The following is a 20614-nucleotide window of genomic DNA, read 5'->3' on the forward strand; positions in this document are numbered from 1 at the left end:
CTTCCCACCCACGGGAAGGGTACCCAAATGTCTCAGTAGAATTGCTAATAGAATTGGTGACTAGGGTAGCTGTGAGATGGAGGTGGAGTTTAGTAGTTGCTTAAAAAGTAAAAAAAACAACACTTCACTAAAGGACCACACCCTGCTGATGCCCTGCCAGAGTTAGTCACTCTGCTGCCTCTTAAAGTTCACTCTTGAAGCTGGATGGTTACACAACCTTACACACTGTCAATGTCAGGTGTTGATAGTGATACAGTGATACAGATAGTGATACTAGTCATACAGTTCAAAGTGTGCAGACAAACTTTACAAGAAGGTTTTGTAGTAACAAGCTGCTTTTTCCCCCCACTGTATGTAGTTACTATATCAAGTTATCAAGTACTATGTTAAATAGGTCTGACTCTCATCATTCTGTTGCTAATAAAACTCTCTTAATTCTAGATTTGGATATCAAAACATCAGGGACTGGCTGCATGAAGATACAGAAAATAGAGTGTGATAACTGCAAAATAGAAACGGAGAAGGGGACTAGTGTCCTGCAGTCAATAAAGGTACAAAGAACCCTCCCTCACTCCATCAGTGAGTCTGAAATGGGATTGCGTGGAATATAGTGTAAAAACTTAAATACCAGTTCTGGAGATGAGAAGTACTCTGATATTTCCAAGTGTTCCTATGTGTATAGCACCTCACCCTTGTTTATTGCATACAATTGCCTCGCAGAGTCAGTAACATGGAGTCAGAAGTCCAGGGACCTTTGATGACAGGCAAAGCCAGCTAAAACAGTGACAGTAGTAAGCCTAATATCTGCCCTGCCCACCTCTCAAAAAAACCCATGCAGAGTGGGATTTCCTGTCTAGTAGGTGAATAGTCATGTTGGCTCAGTTGGGACTTTTTTTTTCCCCCTTGTGTTTTTTTAATAATTCTGATATATCAGTGCTGTTGACAAATGCTTTAATTTAATTTTCAATCAGACATTACACATTACATGTCCAAAACACCAGACTGAAATATGTCTGATAAATACTTTTCTATATCATGATCGTGACCTTGCTTTTTCAGTCTTAAGACTTCAGGTTTGCTGACACAGGCATTTTTAGAAATAACCAAAGTATATCTGACTTAAGTGCTATTTGGAATCAATTTTACTTGAATAATTGAGATTGTACCTGCAGGGATAGGTATAAATTCAAAAGAAAGGCCCTTCAAATAGGGTGATTCCTAAGTTGAAAGATTTTTTCGTATCTCAAAAATACTTAAATGTGTTTGTTTTTTTTTACCATGGTAAGAGATAATTGTATAGCACACATATGGGAAACCAAATTTAAGAGGAAATTTAATATACAATCAAGCCAGGTTTACTCCATATTCAGTGACAACTTGTATCTTCCAGATTCTGTGTAATTTACCATATTACTCTTCAAAAGGTAAATAAAATCTAACAAAAGTTAACAGTACTAAATGTGTTCTTGCTGTCTAAAGTTTTGGTTAGAAATTAAACTGTCCTATAGTAAAATCAAACAGCAGTACATGAGAAACTACATAATATGAGAAAGCAAGGTAGTTTTGGCCAGCAATAGTAACAGTCATCTCTGCATGCTGTCATAAGTGTCAGGAATTTCTTGTGATGTCATAGAAGAAGGACTCTGAGGGAAGACAATTAACTGTTTTTGTGGGCATCTTTTATCATGTATAATCTAAGATGTGCAAAATGTTACATTTTAAAAATGAGCACGTTAGTTCTATTTTTCTTGAGGGTTGAAGTGGCAATGAAACAGTACTCTCTAAGGAACTGAGAAGAAGACTGCAGAGTCACCTGCTGTGGCTTCTGAGACTTGATTCTTCACAGCCACATTATGGGTTAGAGCAGTTTGGTGCTTATTTCCTCTGTCAAACTTTGAGCCTTCCTCAATTCACAGAAATTCTGTAGTGCAGCACAAGAGTTGATCTCCCTGCAGGGAATGAGCTTTACTGAGCATACTGAAGTGATACTGCCTTCCCCTGGATGGATTAAAGAACTTTTTAGTGTTACTTCCCTGTCATGCTGCTCACAAACCTCATTGACCAGGAAAGCAGGAGGCTCTTTCTGTACAGTAGAGATTGTTGATCAATGACTCTAAATACATAAAAAATCTGGTCATGTAGGGATTATTCAAGAGCACCAGCAGACTTCACAACTGCTAATTCTTTTAACTTGCCACAGACTGCAAAAAGTTGTTTGTATAACTTGTAATTAAAAAAAAAACTTGCTGGTTTTTGGTATTCTGAGTGATGTCTTTAGAGAAGACCTAGAGATTTGACATGTACCTTCCTCAATCATGCAGGCTAGTAATTGAAAATGAAAGATTAGTATTCTCTGAGGTTTTTAAATGGATTTTGACTGGTGCTTTTGGTGTGGCAGGCATTATACAGCCTGTGAGATTTGTTGAGTGTTGTTTTAATGAATATATTTTTTTATTTATTGGTTGTTGTTTTTGTAATTGACTAAAGCCCAGTTCACCCAGTCCCTTCCAAGTCTCTTAGACAACTGATAGTAGCAGTAATTTCAAAATACAATTACTAGTTCTAGGTCTTTTTCAGAGTATAAATTATTCCCAAATTCTTTATTGAGGGAACACTGCTGCTTTTTTTTAATGTTTTTCTTCTACTTTTTATGACAGTCCTTTAGCTTAGCAGAGACAGTGGGACCAAGGAGACCCTTTATTGTTTCTAGGTTCAGCAATTACTTCTGACTCCTTGACTGTAACTCCGCTGGTAACAAGAATTTCCAGATGTCTCATGCACAGTCAGTGGAAGACCTGCCATCCTTCCTCACCACACACATCTGAGCCTGACTTTTTAAAGTCCTGCACCACTGTCCTTCCTTTCTTTGAACTGAACACATTTCTCTGGTTTTCTTTTAATGTCTGTCATGGTCTAGAAAGCCTTGTACCTCTCCTTACTCAAACCTCTCTTCCTGGCTAGGAGAAACCCTGTGACAGATTAACTGAAAGGAAGCAGCACTTGTGGAGTATTCCTGCTTAATGAAAAAGTTACTTGACCATTTAACTTGCTTCCTCTCAGCAAGTCCTGCTGTCTGCTCAATGTCCCTGTTCATACCTGCCTCTGAAAACCTGGGGTTTTTTTGAGAGGTTATAGTCTAATAATTCTGAGAGGAGAAGTTGAGAGACCTATGTTGTTATCAAAGCTTTTTCTATCCCACATATGATAGAGTAAAAAAACCACAATAATAATAGCAGAGGGAATAAGTGTGTATGTTGTGGTTTTATTTTACTCAACTAACTTTAGCCACACTGCTAGGCCATTGCTATACATAAATTCTTTTAATCTTACAAGTTTCCATATTTTCCTCAAGTTATATGCTTGGAGGATTTGCTCTTTAACCAATATTCTGTTAATATGCCCAAGATAACTGCCTCAAAGGAGTGATGTTTGGCTGAAGCATCTAATTTAAGTATTCTGTTTACTGTGTACTTGTATTATATTTGTATAGAAGTTTAACTGAGTAGCTGAGTTGTTTGCAACTTCAAAAGATCTGAGGCACTGCTGCAGTCTCAAGTTAGGGGAGTTGTGTTTTACTGTGGGAAAGCCTCTTAAATTAAGAGGAGAAAACAGGAGTTGAGTACACAAAGATTAAGAAACACTGTTCTAAAGTTCTTCCTGTCTTATGAAGCCCCATGAAACTTCTGGTTCTTGGGATTTCATCAGAAATGTGTTGGAACGGTATGAGTCCATCTTTTCCATGTTGGACTTGCATATTTTCTTTTTTATTTTAAAGTTCTTAAACTTGTTGCCATCTGATTGCAACTTCTTAATGCAATTTATTATGGCTTATCCAGGCAGGTGTTTAATAAGTACATGTCTTTAATATTTCTGATATGCTTGATTGTCAAGTGTAATGGGTGGTCTTCTAAATTAAATAGCATTGACAGGATCAATACCCTTTTCAACAGAAGCTAGTATATCTGAAAATGGAGGCAGTGGTATAGGAAAATGAAGGAGAGGGTGTGTGTGTGTGTGTGTGTAAAAAAGCTTTCCCAGCATTAAGTATAAAAAATGCTGAATATTTTTTTACTTCTGTTACTTTAGTTTTCATGCTAGTGAGCATAAGCAAAAAGCTTTGAGAGCTATAGACTTCTTAAAGTTAGATTTGTTGAAGTTGCAGATTGTGAATACAGTTGGATTATTTAAAACTGAATTATTTTTTTTTTTTCTTTACCCTTCTTACAAATGGTTGGTTTTTCCTTTCAAGACCTGTGGGGTTTTCTTTCTGAGATCAGTTTGTATGTATTTCTGTAAGTTGGGTTTTTTTGTTAGTTATATGCAGCAGCTAAAAAGTGTAAGAGCTATAATGTGTCTTACTTGAAACCTAATTTATTTGTCGAAAAACTTGAGATTGTAATGCAGATCTATGCAAAATAGCTAATTTGAATTAGAATCTGGTTGGAGTTCAACACTGTATGATCTGGTTCCACTTCCAGGGCTAAGGTTTGAACTTTATGACTATAGATACTGCAAGTATAAGTAGCTTTGTGGTGTGTTTGTGTATATACATGATTATCCTACAGATTTCTGTGACACTGTAGATTCCAGATCACTGGAAGGCTCCAGTTTTTCAGTTAAAAAAAAACACAAATAAAACCAAAGCAAAACCAACAAACCCACCTATATTGAGAATAAAGGGTGCCTTAGCATCATTCTTTCCCTCATGTTTCTGGTTACAAAGAAAGGTGACTTTTTGAGTATGACTCCACTGGAAATAAACAGCAGTTTTGGTAGGCACTTGAGAAGCCGTCTTCACATTAAAAGGGATGTTTGTGATCTATGGTGGCACAGCTTGAAAAACAGGGTAACTTGTCTTCTAATTATGATTATCATAACCATATGAGTTTTAAACTTCTTTTTCAGAGCCATAAAATCGATATACGAACAAATGGTGGCAAAGTAATTGGTCTTGGAACACTTTATGGAAATACAGATATTCGTGCAACAGAGAAGGGTGTAAGTAAGAAGTAAAACTTACTCTTCAGTGGCTTGTTCAGCTTGTAAAATGACTAAATTTTGAAGAATGTGCTGAGGAATATTTTATGACCCTCATTGGTTGATTGTAATTTCACTGCTAGAATTCATTTGTCTGTGTAATCATACTGCATTATCTTATGCTGGATTTAGATCAGTAGACAGTCTCCATAGAAAGAGCAGTAATAAGCATGTGATCATCCCATCAGTGCAGAGATTGTGCTCGCTGATAGAACTCACTGACTTTAATTTTGTGGACCTTCACAACAACAGTCTTAAACTTTTTACTTTGGTGATATCTAGACACCTGGATTCTGCAACAGGCCCACAAGTTGTATCTCATGAATAGTGACTTGTATTGTATATTTGTACCTGCTGTACACTTTCAGCATTGTATGGTTGAAAGAATTGAAGAGGGGGGGAGGAGTTGTATAATTCTTTGCAGCTGAAGAAATTGCATGTAATATTGTTACAAGTTGCAGGGATAAGAATGAACAGGAAAACAATTTCATAGAGACATAGCTCACAGTTTTCAGCAGGTGGCAGCATCAGACAAACCACATGCTCCTCTATTCTGGTTTTCTTTCTTGTTTTAAGTAGTCAATTATCCATTATTTAAAATAATGTAGAGCTTGGCTCCCTTACATAGTACTATAGATCTCACATCTAGTTTTGAGGCTGAATTTGAGTGTCTAGGTATCCTAATGTCCATGAACTGGATGCATTAGGATTAATTGGATCTGAAGCATTGATACATGAACATGCACAATCAAGCCAAGTGTGGAAGTAGCTTGGATGCATGTAATAATCTGTCAGAATCAGTAGGTACCAGTAGCACTGGGAAGAATGAGAAAGAGTGCAGGTAACTCTCCCTCGCCAAGGGTAGAACTGAGACCAAGACACAAAGTTCTAGGAGCCCAAAACGGCCTCTGTGATGTGCCGCTGGGCGCTGTCCTGCACTTTGCAAATTGGTTGCTGAGATCATACCTGCACTTACACAGAAGCCAGCTGTTCTTGGCTCCCTCCTGTAAACTGAGCAATTTGGCATTGGATTTTACAGAAACTGTCAATGTTAAATTACCTGCGTTTCTTTGTAGTGGATGCTAGCCTGCTTGACTTTTGTGTACAAAAGAGCCCAGGGGCTGCTGTAGCTGTACTACTGGTATTTCTTTACAAACATCTTCATCCAGCAAGGCCTGCCAGCATAAAGCAGAGTGGGGAAGGTCTGACTGACATGCTCTGTTGATGCCACAGTTGGACTGTTCAGCGCTGACTGATTGGCAGTTGGGACTATTACTAGTTAGTGGAGTTAGGATCCACCCTAAACCACTAGCGACCACAGAGGGTGGAGGGGGCAGCAGTAGTTTACCTTTTTTTCTGGATGTGTCATCCATCTTCCTGCAGAGGGCTTCTGTTGGAAGGATCCAAAAACTAGAATCCTTGCTTTTTGCTAGTGGATAAGATTCAGTACAATGTAGGAAGTGCTTTGCTGTGCATTCATGCTGCTTGCAGCAGACTAGCATCTTTAAATCAGATTCGTGCTGCTTAGTAACTAATCTCAAACTAGTTTGTTACACCAGTGCAATCCAATGAGTTAATTTCAAATAGCATCTTGCTAGTGTTGATTAAAGCAAGTGGATGGTAGAAAAATAGTTAGATCTCTATCTATGTTAAAATACAATTCATGAAAATTAGAAACTTACTTAAACGTGTTTTACTTTGTATCTTTAAATGCTGTTTAAAAATAGTGTTTTTTTCAGATACAGTCTCCTGAAACAGTAAAACAAACTTCATGCAGTTGAAGTGCTTCTTTGTGATCATAAATATTTATATAGTCTGTCATATTGCTAGAATTCACCTTCACAGTTCTAAAGCTGTAGTAACTTGAGGGAAGTGAGTAATTTTAAAAAGAATGTACAGCTATGGAACAATATTTTGTGTTGTTACTGTGAACTTCTCATTAACAAACTTTGCTGCGTATTTAGGAAGAACAGTGAGATTTCTTTTCTCAACTGGCCACTTCTGGTAATAATCAACCATACGTCTTCTTTTGTGTTTGTATGAGATGTTTCTACCATCAGTTGTAGTCATCATTATGTAATTATGTAATTATGGCTCTGTCAGCATTTCCAGCCCCCTCTTGGAGGTGGGGAGGGAAAGGATGTGGTAAAAGAAACTAAGCATTTGAGAAACAGAGTCTACTTTTAAGGGGGAAAATGGAGAATACACTAAAAATATTTGAGCAAGGGTAGCACAAAAAAGAAGGAGGAAGAACAGGAATATGGGGTAGGAGTTGTTTATGTTCTCTTTAAACATAGCATGGTGTTAGTTTTCATCTTTAAAATATGTTCAGGTGCAAAAACAGTCTGATTTATGAAGACACTGACACTTTTTTTCTTTAAAGGATAAGAAGGGTCTCAGTAAATGCAACTCTCAAGGCTCTACTCTGAATGGAAGGAATTTTTTCAGAGAATTTGGTGGTTCAGTGGACAAAAATAATCAAATTTGTTTGACTGGGGAGTCATTAGCTAATCTGTACCATGGGGACTTTTCTATAACACTGATTTAGCAGAGCCAAAGATCTATGTTCTGCCAAAAATTCATAAACGTTAAGGAATTTGGGGTTGAAAACATATTTAGTCTTGGCAAAAAGCAATCTTTTTTTCTTTTTTTTCCTTGTGCTCTCCTTATCTAGAATAATTTAGTCTTTTTCTTGAGCAGTCTGACTTCCCCCACTCCCAGATGTGGACTATTCTGAAACGTTCATTGTATTGGTAGTTTTTGGTTTATTTTTTGTACTAGCTAGGTGACTCAGTGCTGGTGAATAAGATGATCTGATATGCGAGCTTGTTTGTAATAAATACTGAATATTATTAAGATAAATATCTAAATAGAGTAAAAACTTGCATGCCATAGCAACAGATGCAGCTTTTTCTGGCTTTCCTTTTCCTGTGCAGGAATACCACAAGGCAGACAGTTTGTACCTAAACTATGCAATTATTTTTTATTCTTCCCCCTGCTAAAGTGTGCCTTGCTTTATTTTCATTGTGCTGGTAGCATGATGGCCCTGCTAGAGTTGGAAGGGTTCTTTGCAAGTTATTTGACTCTGTTCAGAACAGGTTTAGATCATGGAGCCTAGAATGACAGAGGCTTTTCTTGTCGCTTCAGCCACGTGCCACAGCAGGTTTACCCTTTGTCATCCAGGGTGAGGGAGCAGCAGAGTATTCTGAGAAATGTTCCTAGGACACGCAGTAACATAAACTTAATGTTTGCTAAAGTCTCTGCTTGTTAGAGTTTTGTTAGAAGCACTGTGGAAGATTGATAAGTTGACTTGCTCGCCCTTTCAGTAATGAAAAATTATACCTTAATATCATTGGTTTGTACACGGCTGATGCTTAGATGCTGTAGCACAGATCTGAGCAGCATTACCTGCAGAGATTGTAGATACTGTCATGCATCTTGAATTCTAGCTCAGCACTTTGATTATCAGATTTTCTTAAAGATTAATGTATCTTGTTACATTCTTAGAAGGCCTACTTTGTAGCATCAAACCAAAAGTCTTAAGACAACAGTCCATTTTGTAATGAATTAAGGGCTAAAGATGGCATAAAGCTCAATAGGTATGGATTGATAAACTCACAGTGTAATTAGACTATCATATAGTATGTACCAAACCAGACTCTTTAACTCCTTGGGACACAATGCAAGATGGAGCTTGTGCAACACAATTGAAGTTTGTGAGAGTACTTCATCCATAGCATATTTTTTACATAACATAATGCTGAAAGGGTCAGCAGACTCATTTTTTTTGTATTAACTTTTTTCCACAAGATGAGAAGGGTAAAATGACAAAGTGGGTTTAAAGGTAAATTGACATAAAGCACAGTTTGATCTAGAGAGTCATGTATCATTTCATATGATGAATAAGGATTTTGTTGAGTTCACTGAAAATCCGCATAAGAAAAATAAAAACAAATGGAATGGGGTTAAGTATGAACTATTGCCTGATTCCATAAAAAGTCAATTTAACTGAGGAAGAATAGAATTAAATTCATCTATTAGTTGCACAAGAATGTGATTTGCTTTGCTTTGTCCAAATCCACACAGGTTATGTCAAACGTCTTGTCACTTGTACGGAGATAATGTCATCACTTTTTATTCTCCAAATCTATCCATCGTGTAGCTTTTCAAATCTTACGCTTTCTCTCAATTTCTACTGAAAATAAATAGAAATTGAGATCTTATCTATCCTTTTTCAAGGCTTTGTATAGCTTGGGGCTTAAGTCCAAGAATAGAGCCCTGAATAACTGAGGTAACATGAACAATTACAGTGAGAGAAAGAGCTGCTGTGGCTCTTTTGCAAACCTTCACCAAAGCTATGTCTACAAAGTGAGCCAGTTAAAAGTCCCCATAAATAGCTGTATGCACAAAGACAGTGCATGTTTCAGTATATGGTAGCAGAAAGCTGATTACCAGTGCTTTTAAGTGTCATAATGCTGTATGAATGTTAAGTCTTCATTATTACAGCTGGTTTATTATTATCTTTCAAAATGAAATGTTTTGGTTTTTAAAAATAAATCAATTTTTTCTTTCATTTGTCTGTGAGTGCTTGGTTTCTTCACCTGTTTGATGGATGTAATAATTCATAGGAATGTTGTAGAGGTCATTAACTTGTTGGCTAGAATTCTTGGATGGAAAGTTTTTTTGTTTTTTCTTGCGTAGCTTTTAGCTAAGAATTTGATTGCATTTGTTCTGCACCAACAACTGCTTTCCATTTGTTTTGCCTCTTCATATGTTGCTTCCTTCTTCCTTTCCAAACTGTGATGACAAGTTTTCCATTATATTTATTTAAGTTTGTTTCTTACAGAGTGTGAATATAGAGAAGCTGCAGGGGACATCCATCAACATATCTACTGAGGATGGGCTGCTGAAAACTAAGTATCTTTATGCAGAATCATCATCTCTGTCTTCAGTAGCTGGTGATATTCTGCTGGGAAGTATTCATGGTAAGTAGAAAATACCGTCACAAATTTAGCTGCTTTGAAGTTGTTTGTAATGTTTGCAGTAACACAAAGACCATCACTAAACCAGTAATTGTTTTAAACTGAGAGAGCGGAGATTTAGGTTAGATATTAGGAATAAATTCTTTACTATAAGGGTGGTGAGGAACTGGAATGGGTTGCCCAAGGAGGTTGTTGATGACCCATCCCTGGAGGTTTTTAAGGCCAGGTTGGATGAGGTTTTGTGCAACCTGGTCTAGTGGTAGGGTTCCCTGCTCATGGCAGGGGGTTGGAACTTGATGATCTTTAAGGTGCCTTCCAACCTTAATGATTCTAAACCAACTGTGCACAGTAAGTGAACAAAACAGGCTTTTATTAGAGACTGAATTGATGGGAATTGATTTACCATAGAGCATACTGTGTTTACTTTTAGAAACATTTTTATAAGCACACTTGTGAAATAAAAAAAGTTGTATATTATTGGAAAGACACATGCTAAGGATGTTAAAATATTTTTAAATTGAGCAATGGAAATTATACTAGAAATAGTAAAGAGTCTTCTCTTCCTCTCTTTCCACCCTTTATTTACTTCATAGAAGTAACTCTTACAGCATCTACTAAGGTCTATGGTAGAATTTGGTTGTATTTTACAGTTTTTAGCAAAAAGGGTCTGTGTGTGTGCTAGCACCCTGTACTGATAGACTGGTGACAGTTTGTATTCTTTGACTGGGGGAAAGAGGTCTCAAAGCCATCCCCTGTTTACTGACCTTCTTCTAGATCTAAAAGTAATGAACTTGAGTGTCATTTATATAAACAGTAGTCAGGCTTGGAATCTGGTGTGGTTTTCTAATTAAACAAAATTCCCACTTAATTGTGACTGTGCTATAATGTGTTTGGGGTGACTTAGTAAATATTAAGTAAAACAAGCTGGAAGATGTACAAACAGTGAAAAATTAATTTAGGTAGGTCAGAGTTCTAGATTTCCATCTGTCTTATAAGCAATTTGCTGAAATTTTTCAGCAATTTTGTGTTGTTGTCTTGCTTCAGAAATAACTCTTGTTTATTCCTTAAAGGAGCAACTCCTTTGTCCATTTATATAAAATAAAGACTGGCTTCTAAACCTGTTAGGTCAAGTTAACCTTCAACATGCATAGGCATAAAAAAGATATTTTTTTTCTTCTTGTTGTTACAGCATTTTTTCTAATGTGGGGACTGTATTGTTACTGGTACTTCTGTCTGATAAGCTGTTTTCTTTTGGTTCTTTTTTTTTTTTCCCGTAGCTTCAACCAGGTATAATCATATCATGATATAATCAGTTTGTGTGTTCATCCCTCTATGCACATCGAAAAGTTTATTTTTGTTTTCATGGTACAGAAGTGAAATAACTGCAGTGAGTTACTTACTCCTTTAGTAATGTCTCATTGTCATTTAGCTGAACGATACTGTGAAAACAAACAGAATTGTTCCCAACTTATACAGACATTTCTTACATTACTTCAAGATTATTTTCATGAGCTCTCTACTAAATGGGTCTGGAATGCCTAACATCATTTTAGCAGTTTCTTTTAAAAACAATTGCACATTAGCATTTGCTTGGTACTTCTAGTCTGTTTTATTTTTATTTTTTTTAAAAATATTTTCTGCAAAGTTTCATGCTCCTCAATCATGTTCTAATAGCAAAAGCAAATACTTTAGAAGTCTTTTAAATTATTATATTACATAGAGGTATACACATATATTACCAGAAAATATAAACTCAGGTTATAGTTCTATGTTAGAAAAAAACTGATCACTTTCCCTTGAGTCTCTGCTCATGGGGAAGCTCAATGTTAGTACTAGTTTTGTAAATGGTTGGACAGATTGTTTCTTGCAGTTAAGGTCACTATTTCCCTATAGCTGGCAGTTTGCCAGTATGTATATTTGGCATAAAATCACCACATCTGTGCACCAAACTGAGCTAGAGTTCATTGCTTTTGCACTGAGAACTTTGAAGGCAAAGCAACATAAACTTTACAAACCTGCCTGAGACCCATTTTGTGTTTGAAACTTGGCCTGTACAATTCCATCACTGTCAGAGCCCAAGCTGGAGTGCAAATTTGGCTCAGGAAGGCCGTGAATGGAATCAAAATTAGGACCTGAAAGAGTAAAACTGACTCTATGTAGAAACAGAATCACTTCATTTTAGACTTCATAGTGTTGCACTACAAAGCTGAAGTCAGTTGGATGTAATAATCAAACTAGCAATGGCCTCTAGTCAGGTCTTTCTATATTTGCCCTTGACTTGTCAAAAAAATAGGTGAATAACTTAAAAATAGTAAGGTAAGTGTTGGCCTTTGTGGAACAACTGCATGACCAAAAATGTACTTCTGTGCACTGTCTGTAGACACTGCAGGTGACAACATGGCAGGACACTCCTGTCTGCTTTAAAAGCAACTTGTGTTCTGGCTAATTGTTTGAAGTGAGCCTGTCACAGTAATACGTTTACATTACGCAACATTAGTTGTATCTACTGTGTAAGTTTGTAGTTAATAGGGGTTTGATTTCTAAATGTTTAGTATTTTTCAAGGGTCTGAAAATAGAAAACAAAAACCCCATAAAAACAAAGAGCAGACCAAAAAATCCTCAAGTCCCAGGGGCTGTATTCAGACAGTATAATAGCTTCAGCTCCTTGTGAGTTGCCAGCTGAGAAAACTCTAGTCTTTCTTGTAGGTTGTACGAAAGTAAGTGCTAGTTGTGATAAAATGTAGAAAAGGATGGTGTAATTATAGTGTGCCTTTTAAAAACATCAAACAGTAAAGCCAAATGTCTTCCAAGTCCATTCAAATATGGTTTTGTTTCAGCTCTGATTTTCAGAACCCCTAAGTATTCTGTACAGTATGTGCTTGAAATGATGAATTTAAGTCTCTTGATGATAGGCTGCTTTTCTAGCTTCCAGCCTACAGACCACTAAGGAAAACACTACAGGTCATACCCAGTGGAATGCATTCTGCCCTAATGATTGTTTACTACTGTGTAATTATGGAACACAAGAACAGAACTTGATCCATTTGCAATTTTTAAAGGCCTCTGTCAAAAGTTCTGAAAATTGTTGTGAATACTGTGTATTACTAAATGGACTCAATTAATACAATCAGCCTTATTTTTCCATCTGTTATCCTTCTGGGAAGATGAAAGAGTGGCAAGAATGACATGCTGTGCTTTAGTTCTTAATTTAAATAATTTTTTGTGAGGCAGTTACACATGTAACATTCATGGAACTATGGGAGTTTCTACCAACTTTGTTAGATTGTTAATAGCATAGAAGGCTTTTCTGTTCTGAGGTACCTCTGTCCTTCTTCCAGATCCCCTTGATCCAAGAGGTAAAAGGAAAGAGTATAAATTTTGAGATTAAGGATAAAACGCTAGTGTCTGTTGAAAGTAATGCAAGTTCAGTAGGAGTCCATTCTGCATCTTATGCCTTATGTGCTCTTTTGTTTGATGTTCCCCAGTTTGTCCAACACATTCAGATGTCAGTCAAGTCAATGAAAAGCATTGACAAGGGGTTGTTATGCACATGAGTTTGGAGGCAGTAGGTAATGTTGAGTTAATCCAGAAATTAGTCTTTGAGAATAAAGCACAAAATTACCTCCGAGGGGGGCATGTATGTATAAAAAAGAGGAAAATAGTAACTGTTGGTGTTAATTATCCTATTAAAACTACTTAAATCATTTATAGTGCTGTTGCAGACATCGGAGCAATTAAAAAACAAAAAAGGCCCAAAACAAACTAAGAAAATATTGTGCTTTAGCCTCACAATGCTTCTCTCCCTCACACCCAGTCTGTATCTTTAAGCTTTGCTCAGTGTCTGGAATCCTTCCTGTCTGGAATCACTTCATTGTTACCCACGTGTTGAGATTTTTATTTGTAAAGCAATAATATTCAAACAATGTAATTAGTTGGTTCTATTTTGGTTTTATATGCAAATAAGATATACTACTGTGACTGTAATGCCCTTGCATAGGATCACATTACTTTAGCCTTTGCTACAATTTCAGAAAGCAGTTAAATAATCAGCTTTTAACATTTTTTTTCCACTTTTCTTTTCTCACTAGGTAACACCAGCCTTCAGACCAAAACAGGCAGTATCACAGTAGGTAGGTTCTAACTTCTGAGAACTTTTTCTTACTCTTCCCTTTGCCATTCTAAAAGCTAAATGTCCACAAGGAAAGGAAAAAGGAGGTATTTCCTTACATATGTTCTGCCCTCTTTCCAGGACTAGCAGGGGTAGCTCTGTAGCTGCAGGAGATGCTGTCCCAGCCCGGCTGTCACCTTTGGCAGCAGGGCAGGGCATGTTCTGCCTTGTGCAGCACGGGACTGCTGGGCTCTGCATGGGTTGGACTGAGGTGTTGTCTTGTGGATTGAGATGGGATGAAAGGACATGAGAAAAGACTAAGCATTCATCCTATGCAATCATTGTGCCTCTAACTTCTGTCTTACATTTGTTGATACTAATAGTTAGCTACGATTAATTTTTATTAATCATTGATGTGTAGCATACTGTGGCTTGTGATAATATAAACGTTTCCAAACTATTACTCCAATAAGTGGGCTTTTATACAACAGGATAATTCAGAGTTCTCAATTATGATACACATTCTATCAGTTACATTATTCTAGGAAAACATTAGAGCTTCTCGATTGACCATTTTATAGTACATCAACACGAAAGTGAGAAACTAAAATCTGGTCATTTCCATGGCAGAAAATGGAAGTAACAGAATCATAGACATGACTCCGTGTGTCTTAAATGTACATGGAAGGGTTTCCCCTTCTGTAAATAAACTTGGTGACAGGCCCAAACCTTGAAGACTTCTGCTAATGGTAGTAACCATAGTCACTGAGAAAGCATTGTTCAGGGACGAGCTGGACTGTCAAACTCTTCTTGTGTTTCTAAGCAATCTGTATTAATGTTCCAGGAAAATAAGGCAATGCACATTCTTAGGAGTTAGTCATTAAACCACAGAATTAAATTAAGCTTGCTAGTCTGTTTTTTTGCTGTTAAATAAACTTATAGAATATGAAGAGTGTTCAAATCAAAGTTTCTTAATGCAGGAGCTAGCTTTTTCCATCAAAAGATTTCTGTTATTAGAAATTATATCTTCCTTAATTAGCCAGACTCAGCTTAAACATTAAGACACTTTTTACAGTTTAATAAACATTATTTTTCAGATTTCAATTCTGAAAGCAGTAGTTAGACTTAAATCTTATTCCTAAAGAACTTTAAACATCCCTTAGATTTTTATCGATTTTTTCCAAAAGCAATTGACTTTTCAGATCTAGTGATTCAACTTTAAAAGCTTAAGAAACAGAATGTTAATTTTTAAATGAATTTTTTGTGTGTGTGAGAAGTTTACACCACAAGATAGTTCGTTGGATTTCCAGAGACTTGAAAGGGATGTGCTGATACACATAGGAGGAACAACTCAGATCTTCCAACTCTATAGCTACGTTTTCATAGGGATATAGTAATTTATTTCACTGGAGACACAATTTTATCAGTTAACTGAAAAAAATGCATTCTCTTGACTTTGAGGATCTATCCTTAGCTTTTGAGAGTTTTTGTTTTTTGTTTTTTTTATAAAACAAACTAAAGCAGGGTTGGGAGTGCTGGATTTTTTTCAATATATTTTGGGGAAGATATAAGAAACTGTATTAACAGTTTCTTATTCTTTTATAATTCTGCATTAAAACAGAAGATCAATGCTTTTGTTTCTTACTCCCTTTTAATTTTTTGGTTTTTATTGTATAGAGAGTAGTTTGATTTGATTTAGGTTTTTTATGTTGGTATTGTTTGTGTAAATATGGTCTTTGAAAACTCCATTCAAAATTTAGTGCAATTTTTTAAGCATCTGTCCTATGGCAGTATTTCACACTGACATGGTTAAAATAAGAAAACAGGGATTATTCCTTTTTTTTCTCTACTGTGAGCTTTTTAGTCACTGACAAATTGTTTTCTAGCCCTAGACTAGAAACTTTCTAACAAATGTTCCATGTGCTTTGAATGGGCTTTAACTGAAAATAACCAGACCTGTTTTTACTTCTAGTTTAAGTTACTACTTTAGTCATTAGAAATCTGAATAATCTAAAAAAATTAATGGAGTACTTTGTTTTTAGAACTAGATCAATATTTTAATTTTTTATTTGGTAAATTCATAGGAGAACTGGGGTTTGAACAGGCCTCAGGAAGTTGCAGAATCACAGAATGGTTGAGGTTGGAAGGGACTTGTGGCAGTCGATCTGTGCAGCCACCCTGCTCTAGCAGTCTCTGGTCTCCAGCCTCCTGCTCAGAGCCATGCCAGCTGTGAGGCTGCTCAGGGCTTTATCCTGTGCTCTTGCAAACCTCCAAGGATGCAGACTCTACAGCCTCTCTGAGCAAAATTGCACTGCTTGACTGTCCTCAGGGTGAAAAAAATTTTCCTTTTATCCAGACTGAAACTCTCCTGTTTCAGCTTGTGTCTGTTTGTGCTCTCATATGCACCACTGAGGAGCCTGGCTTTGTCCTCTTGATCAACCTCTCAGGGATACAGGGGGGCTGCTGTCAGGTCCTGAAGCTCTCCAAGCTGAGCAAGCCTCATCCCTCAGCCTCCCCTGATGGGGAGGGTCCTCCACAGCCTGCATTTCTTTGTGTTTTTCTTCCAGTTTATTGATGTCTCCCTTTTCTTGGGAGCCCCAACACTAGATGCTGTGTTCTAGATGTGTCCAGTAAGTGCTGAGCAGGTAATCCCTTCCCGTGGTGTGCTGGCCATGCTCCAGCTAATACTGCCAAGGATACTGTTGGATTTCTTTTTTGCCAGGGCACACTGCTGGCTCATGTTCAGTCTTGCTAGGATTTGCTTGTTGCTTAATGTTACTGGCATGGGCTGATTATATATATTCTCCACCCTGCTGCCAAGCCGGATTTTCCTCTACTGGTTCAAAAAAAAGAATTTGTTTTTCCTTGCTGGATTACTTGTGTTTGACACAATTACACAGTGAAGAACTGAACCTTCTGTGTTTGGTGTAGTCAGAAATTATAAAGCTTATGGTGGTATTTTGTTTTTGAGGGGTTGGGGAACAGCCTTAACAGGACAGCAGGGACTTATTCTGGCAAGAAACTGTATCTTAAGATCCAAGAAAATCTATTTTTTTCTTTTATTATGTCAGTGACAGTTTGCCTTATTCTGTTAATTTCTTTCATCAGTAACCCACACCAGATAACCTGAAGTCTTCAGTGACTTACTGTGATGCTCACTGTCTTAAATCAACAGAAACTTAACAACTAAGAACATTTCAGCTTTCTCAAAATTTGAGTGTAGTCCTGACATGAAAGTGAATTGAGATGTCTAAGATCCTCCTTTGTGATGAGACTATTGTGTAAGGCACTTCCCTGGACTGAGACATAACACCTAAGTTTTAATTTATAAAGGGAATCAATTATGGAAAACAGTTACAGTATTCAAGACAGTTTTGGATAACAGAAAAAGAAAGCAATAAACTCTAGTGTATTTAGAAGTAACACTGCATCTTTGAGTTTTATTTTGAGAATTCAATTTTTATTATGTGCTCTATGGAATTTTAAAAGTAAAAACCTCATTTTTGAATTCCACTAAAGGCATTTACTGTACTTCATAAAGTGCAGCTCTTAAGTGCTTTATAAAAATAAATCACACAAATGCTTGTCCCTTAATAACAATTATTTCTATTGATCTAGTCTTTGCAATCTCCTTGAACTGTGTTAACGTTCTGGTTTTCATTTCAAGTCTCCTTCTTCCAATCCTGTATCTCAGAACTCGACCTTTTTCTTTGTTCCACTGATGACTAACCTGTAATTTATTTTCCCCCCCAATTGTTCCTATGCTTTCTCCCACACATTCCTGCACAAAGGGTGCTGCTGTCCAAGCAGATTAGAATCAGCTGCTTTTTCTTAGCATTCAGGTGTCAGATTATGAAAACAAAAGTTAAAAAAATTAGTTCATTATGAGTTAATGTCTACTGAGTTACTACTGGGTTTATCATCAGGATTAACTGATTAATATGGGTCCCTGTGAAGTACCATCAGCTGGTGGTGTCCTAAAGACCATCATCAGTTGTTCTCCCTGGAGAGGGTCCTTGTCCTACCACAAGAGGCTCTTCTTTCTTCATGGTGCAGATAAAAGAACTAACTGCATCTTTTGTTTAGAGCACTAGAGTCAGAGGCTGGATATTTCCTGTATCTTTTGCCAGCAAAATCTCTGTCAAGGTTATGTGGAGTCACAGGGATTGGCTGTTACTAAATTTTATTTGGAATATCTGCAAAAATAGCTTGGATGTGAAAATGTTGGTTTATTGCTACAAAAAAAAAATAAATTAAAGGGGTTGACTCATTAAAAAAAAAATCCATTTCAATGACTTTAATTTCCAAACTTATATTTTAAAAAGTTATGGATAAAGTGTTTCATTGTGACTTACACAAGGAAAAGTTTTTTTCCCAGTTCATTAATTTCACTTAAAGAGTTCATTTTTTTTTTTTTCCTTCAGATTTGGAGCAGAACTTCTTTCACTCAATCCACTGATATGGGAAAAACATTCCCATCCAATTGTAGTTGTTATTGGTTTCATGTTAATCAAGGAGAGTCTTAGCTTCTCAGCTGTCTAAATATGAGTTGGCTACATTAATTACTTTCCCCTTCAAAGAAATCAGTTTTAGCTGTGGGTTAATAGTCCCTTTCTGTGTTTTTACTCTCATATGCAACACACTGGTCTTCTGTGCTTGAGACCTGGCATCAGAAAAGCTCCACTTGAGTTTATTTAGAACTAAAATTATATGAAAGCTTTAGGCATTAATGCTGGGCATTGTTGTTATGATCAATTAATTCATTAATGTTTTTACTTTTAAAAATAGGAAGTTTCATTTGGGTTTAATTTTATTATTTTAGCTGGTTCTGAAAGTTTGACTGTTTCTTTTTCTATGCACATTGAGAAATTAAGAACAACAGTCTCTATCAGTATTTCAGGATTTCTTGCCAATAGTTTAATTTCTAGCAGTGAATCTAAAAAGATATTTCACTGCCTTATGCACATATGTAATTCTTTAATGCATCTCTAGACTTGCTTTGTAATTTCTTTGCATTTTTAAATCATAGTTCAAAAGTTAACTCTGCAGGACTTCACTGTAATATTGTAGAAATTTGTGTATTAAAACTGGAATAAGTTGTAGGTCATTAAAGACTACTTCTCAAGTATACAATTAAGGCTTCTTAAAGACATTATATTTGTAAAAAGGTTTCCTCAGAAAGTTTTGTTATAATAAATTTCAGTTAATAAGGTATAGAAGAAAATGTAGGGCTGTCTACTCCAGGGCAAAGAATGAATGCTGTTTTCCTATGGGTATTTAAGTGCAATAGTTATCTCAAACATTTGTTTAACATTCAGATGTAGTGAATCAGACTTCACAAAGCCTGATAAGCAGTTCCTCTGTGGAACAAGTTACAATGTACAACTGCTTGGTCGTTGCATGGGGTAGTTTTCCTGGGGACAGTTCTCCCTGTGCAGAGTCTGAGCAAATGAGCTCTTAGGGAAACTGAATTACCTGATAGTGTTGAGAGTTTGAGCTTGGTCTTCACACAGAGATGGATCCATTCTTCTAGAAAGGGGGGAGTGTTGTTAAAACCTTGTAGATGCTACAAGTCCAGTAACAACTGCAGGGCAATGACCTTTGGATCACTGGATGCCCCAGTTCTGGACTGGGGAGAAATTTTGTTCAGAAACCTGTTTTTCTGAGAGGTCTGACATTCACTAAATAAATATAAGATACTTGTAAAACATGGAAGAACGGACAAAACCAGTTCAAAGTACAAATAAGGATGACAGCAAGTTTTTAAGTAAAAAGAGTGAACAATAAACAAGTTTTTCTATTGTCTTTTTTATTTTTTTTAGATTCATCAGATGGAAGTCTAAAAGCTTCTACACATCATGGGGCAATAGATGTTTATGTCAGTCAATTAAGAAAAGTGGATCTGAAATCCGAGAAAGGTTGGTAAACTAAAGCAAATATTTTCTGTGGCAGCTTATGATGTAAAAGAAAGGGGGGTAAAGGGACTTTTGTTTATCATTCTGGAAAAAAATGAGTTTGGGATTGTTGGTTATCTACCTTCTTTTTTACTTATAATACAGTAAACTCTGTAAAGGACAATGATACTTCAAATGGATTATAGAATTGTTTTGTTTTTCAATGTTTTGGGTTTTTTTCCTGGCAATCTAACTTGCAGAATTCTGAAGAGTTCTTCAGAGTTCACTTGGATTACAATCTTCCTTTGCCTTGAGCACAGTTTACTTTATAATGCTGATAAATATGTGTGCAGAGTGACCACCATCACACATTTACTTTCTTTTTCCTGATCAAATGTCCCATTATTGAAATTGGAAGGTAGACAAAGATGAGGGGGCCTTATTTTACCATTCTTCCTTTTTCTCCTGATTGCTCACTAAAATTTCACATCCTAGTTAAAAGCTCACTCATAAAGCTGGATTCATAGTTTTACAATATCATTATCTTCTGAATGGCAAAGAACAAGGGAAAAAAAGCACTATAACATTTCTAT

General features: G+C 36.4%; 1 protein-coding gene across 1 annotated transcript in view; it reads left to right on the forward strand.

Moving 5' to 3' along the window:
• The first annotated feature begins 441 nt into the window (after positions 1 to 441).
• Positions 442 to 20614, forward strand: part of FAM185A (family with sequence similarity 185, member A) — a 30546-nt gene continuing 10373 nt past the window's right edge. Inside the window, exons 1-5 of the mRNA XM_010001800.1 lie at positions 442 to 551; positions 4906 to 4998; positions 9884 to 10022; positions 14108 to 14149; positions 19950 to 20045. Of these exons, the coding sequence (XP_010000102.1) occupies positions 474 to 551; positions 4906 to 4998; positions 9884 to 10022; positions 14108 to 14149; positions 19950 to 20045 (448 nt within the window). The 5' untranslated portion in view covers positions 442 to 473. The remainder of the gene's footprint in view (positions 552 to 4905; positions 4999 to 9883; positions 10023 to 14107; positions 14150 to 19949; positions 20046 to 20614) is intronic.

This window comes from Chaetura pelagica, unplaced genomic scaffold (genome assembly GCF_000747805.2).
Source record: "Chaetura pelagica isolate M959 unplaced genomic scaffold, ChaPel_1.0 scaffold137, whole genome shotgun sequence".
NCBI classification, from domain to species: domain Eukaryota; kingdom Metazoa; phylum Chordata; class Aves; order Apodiformes; family Apodidae; genus Chaetura; species Chaetura pelagica.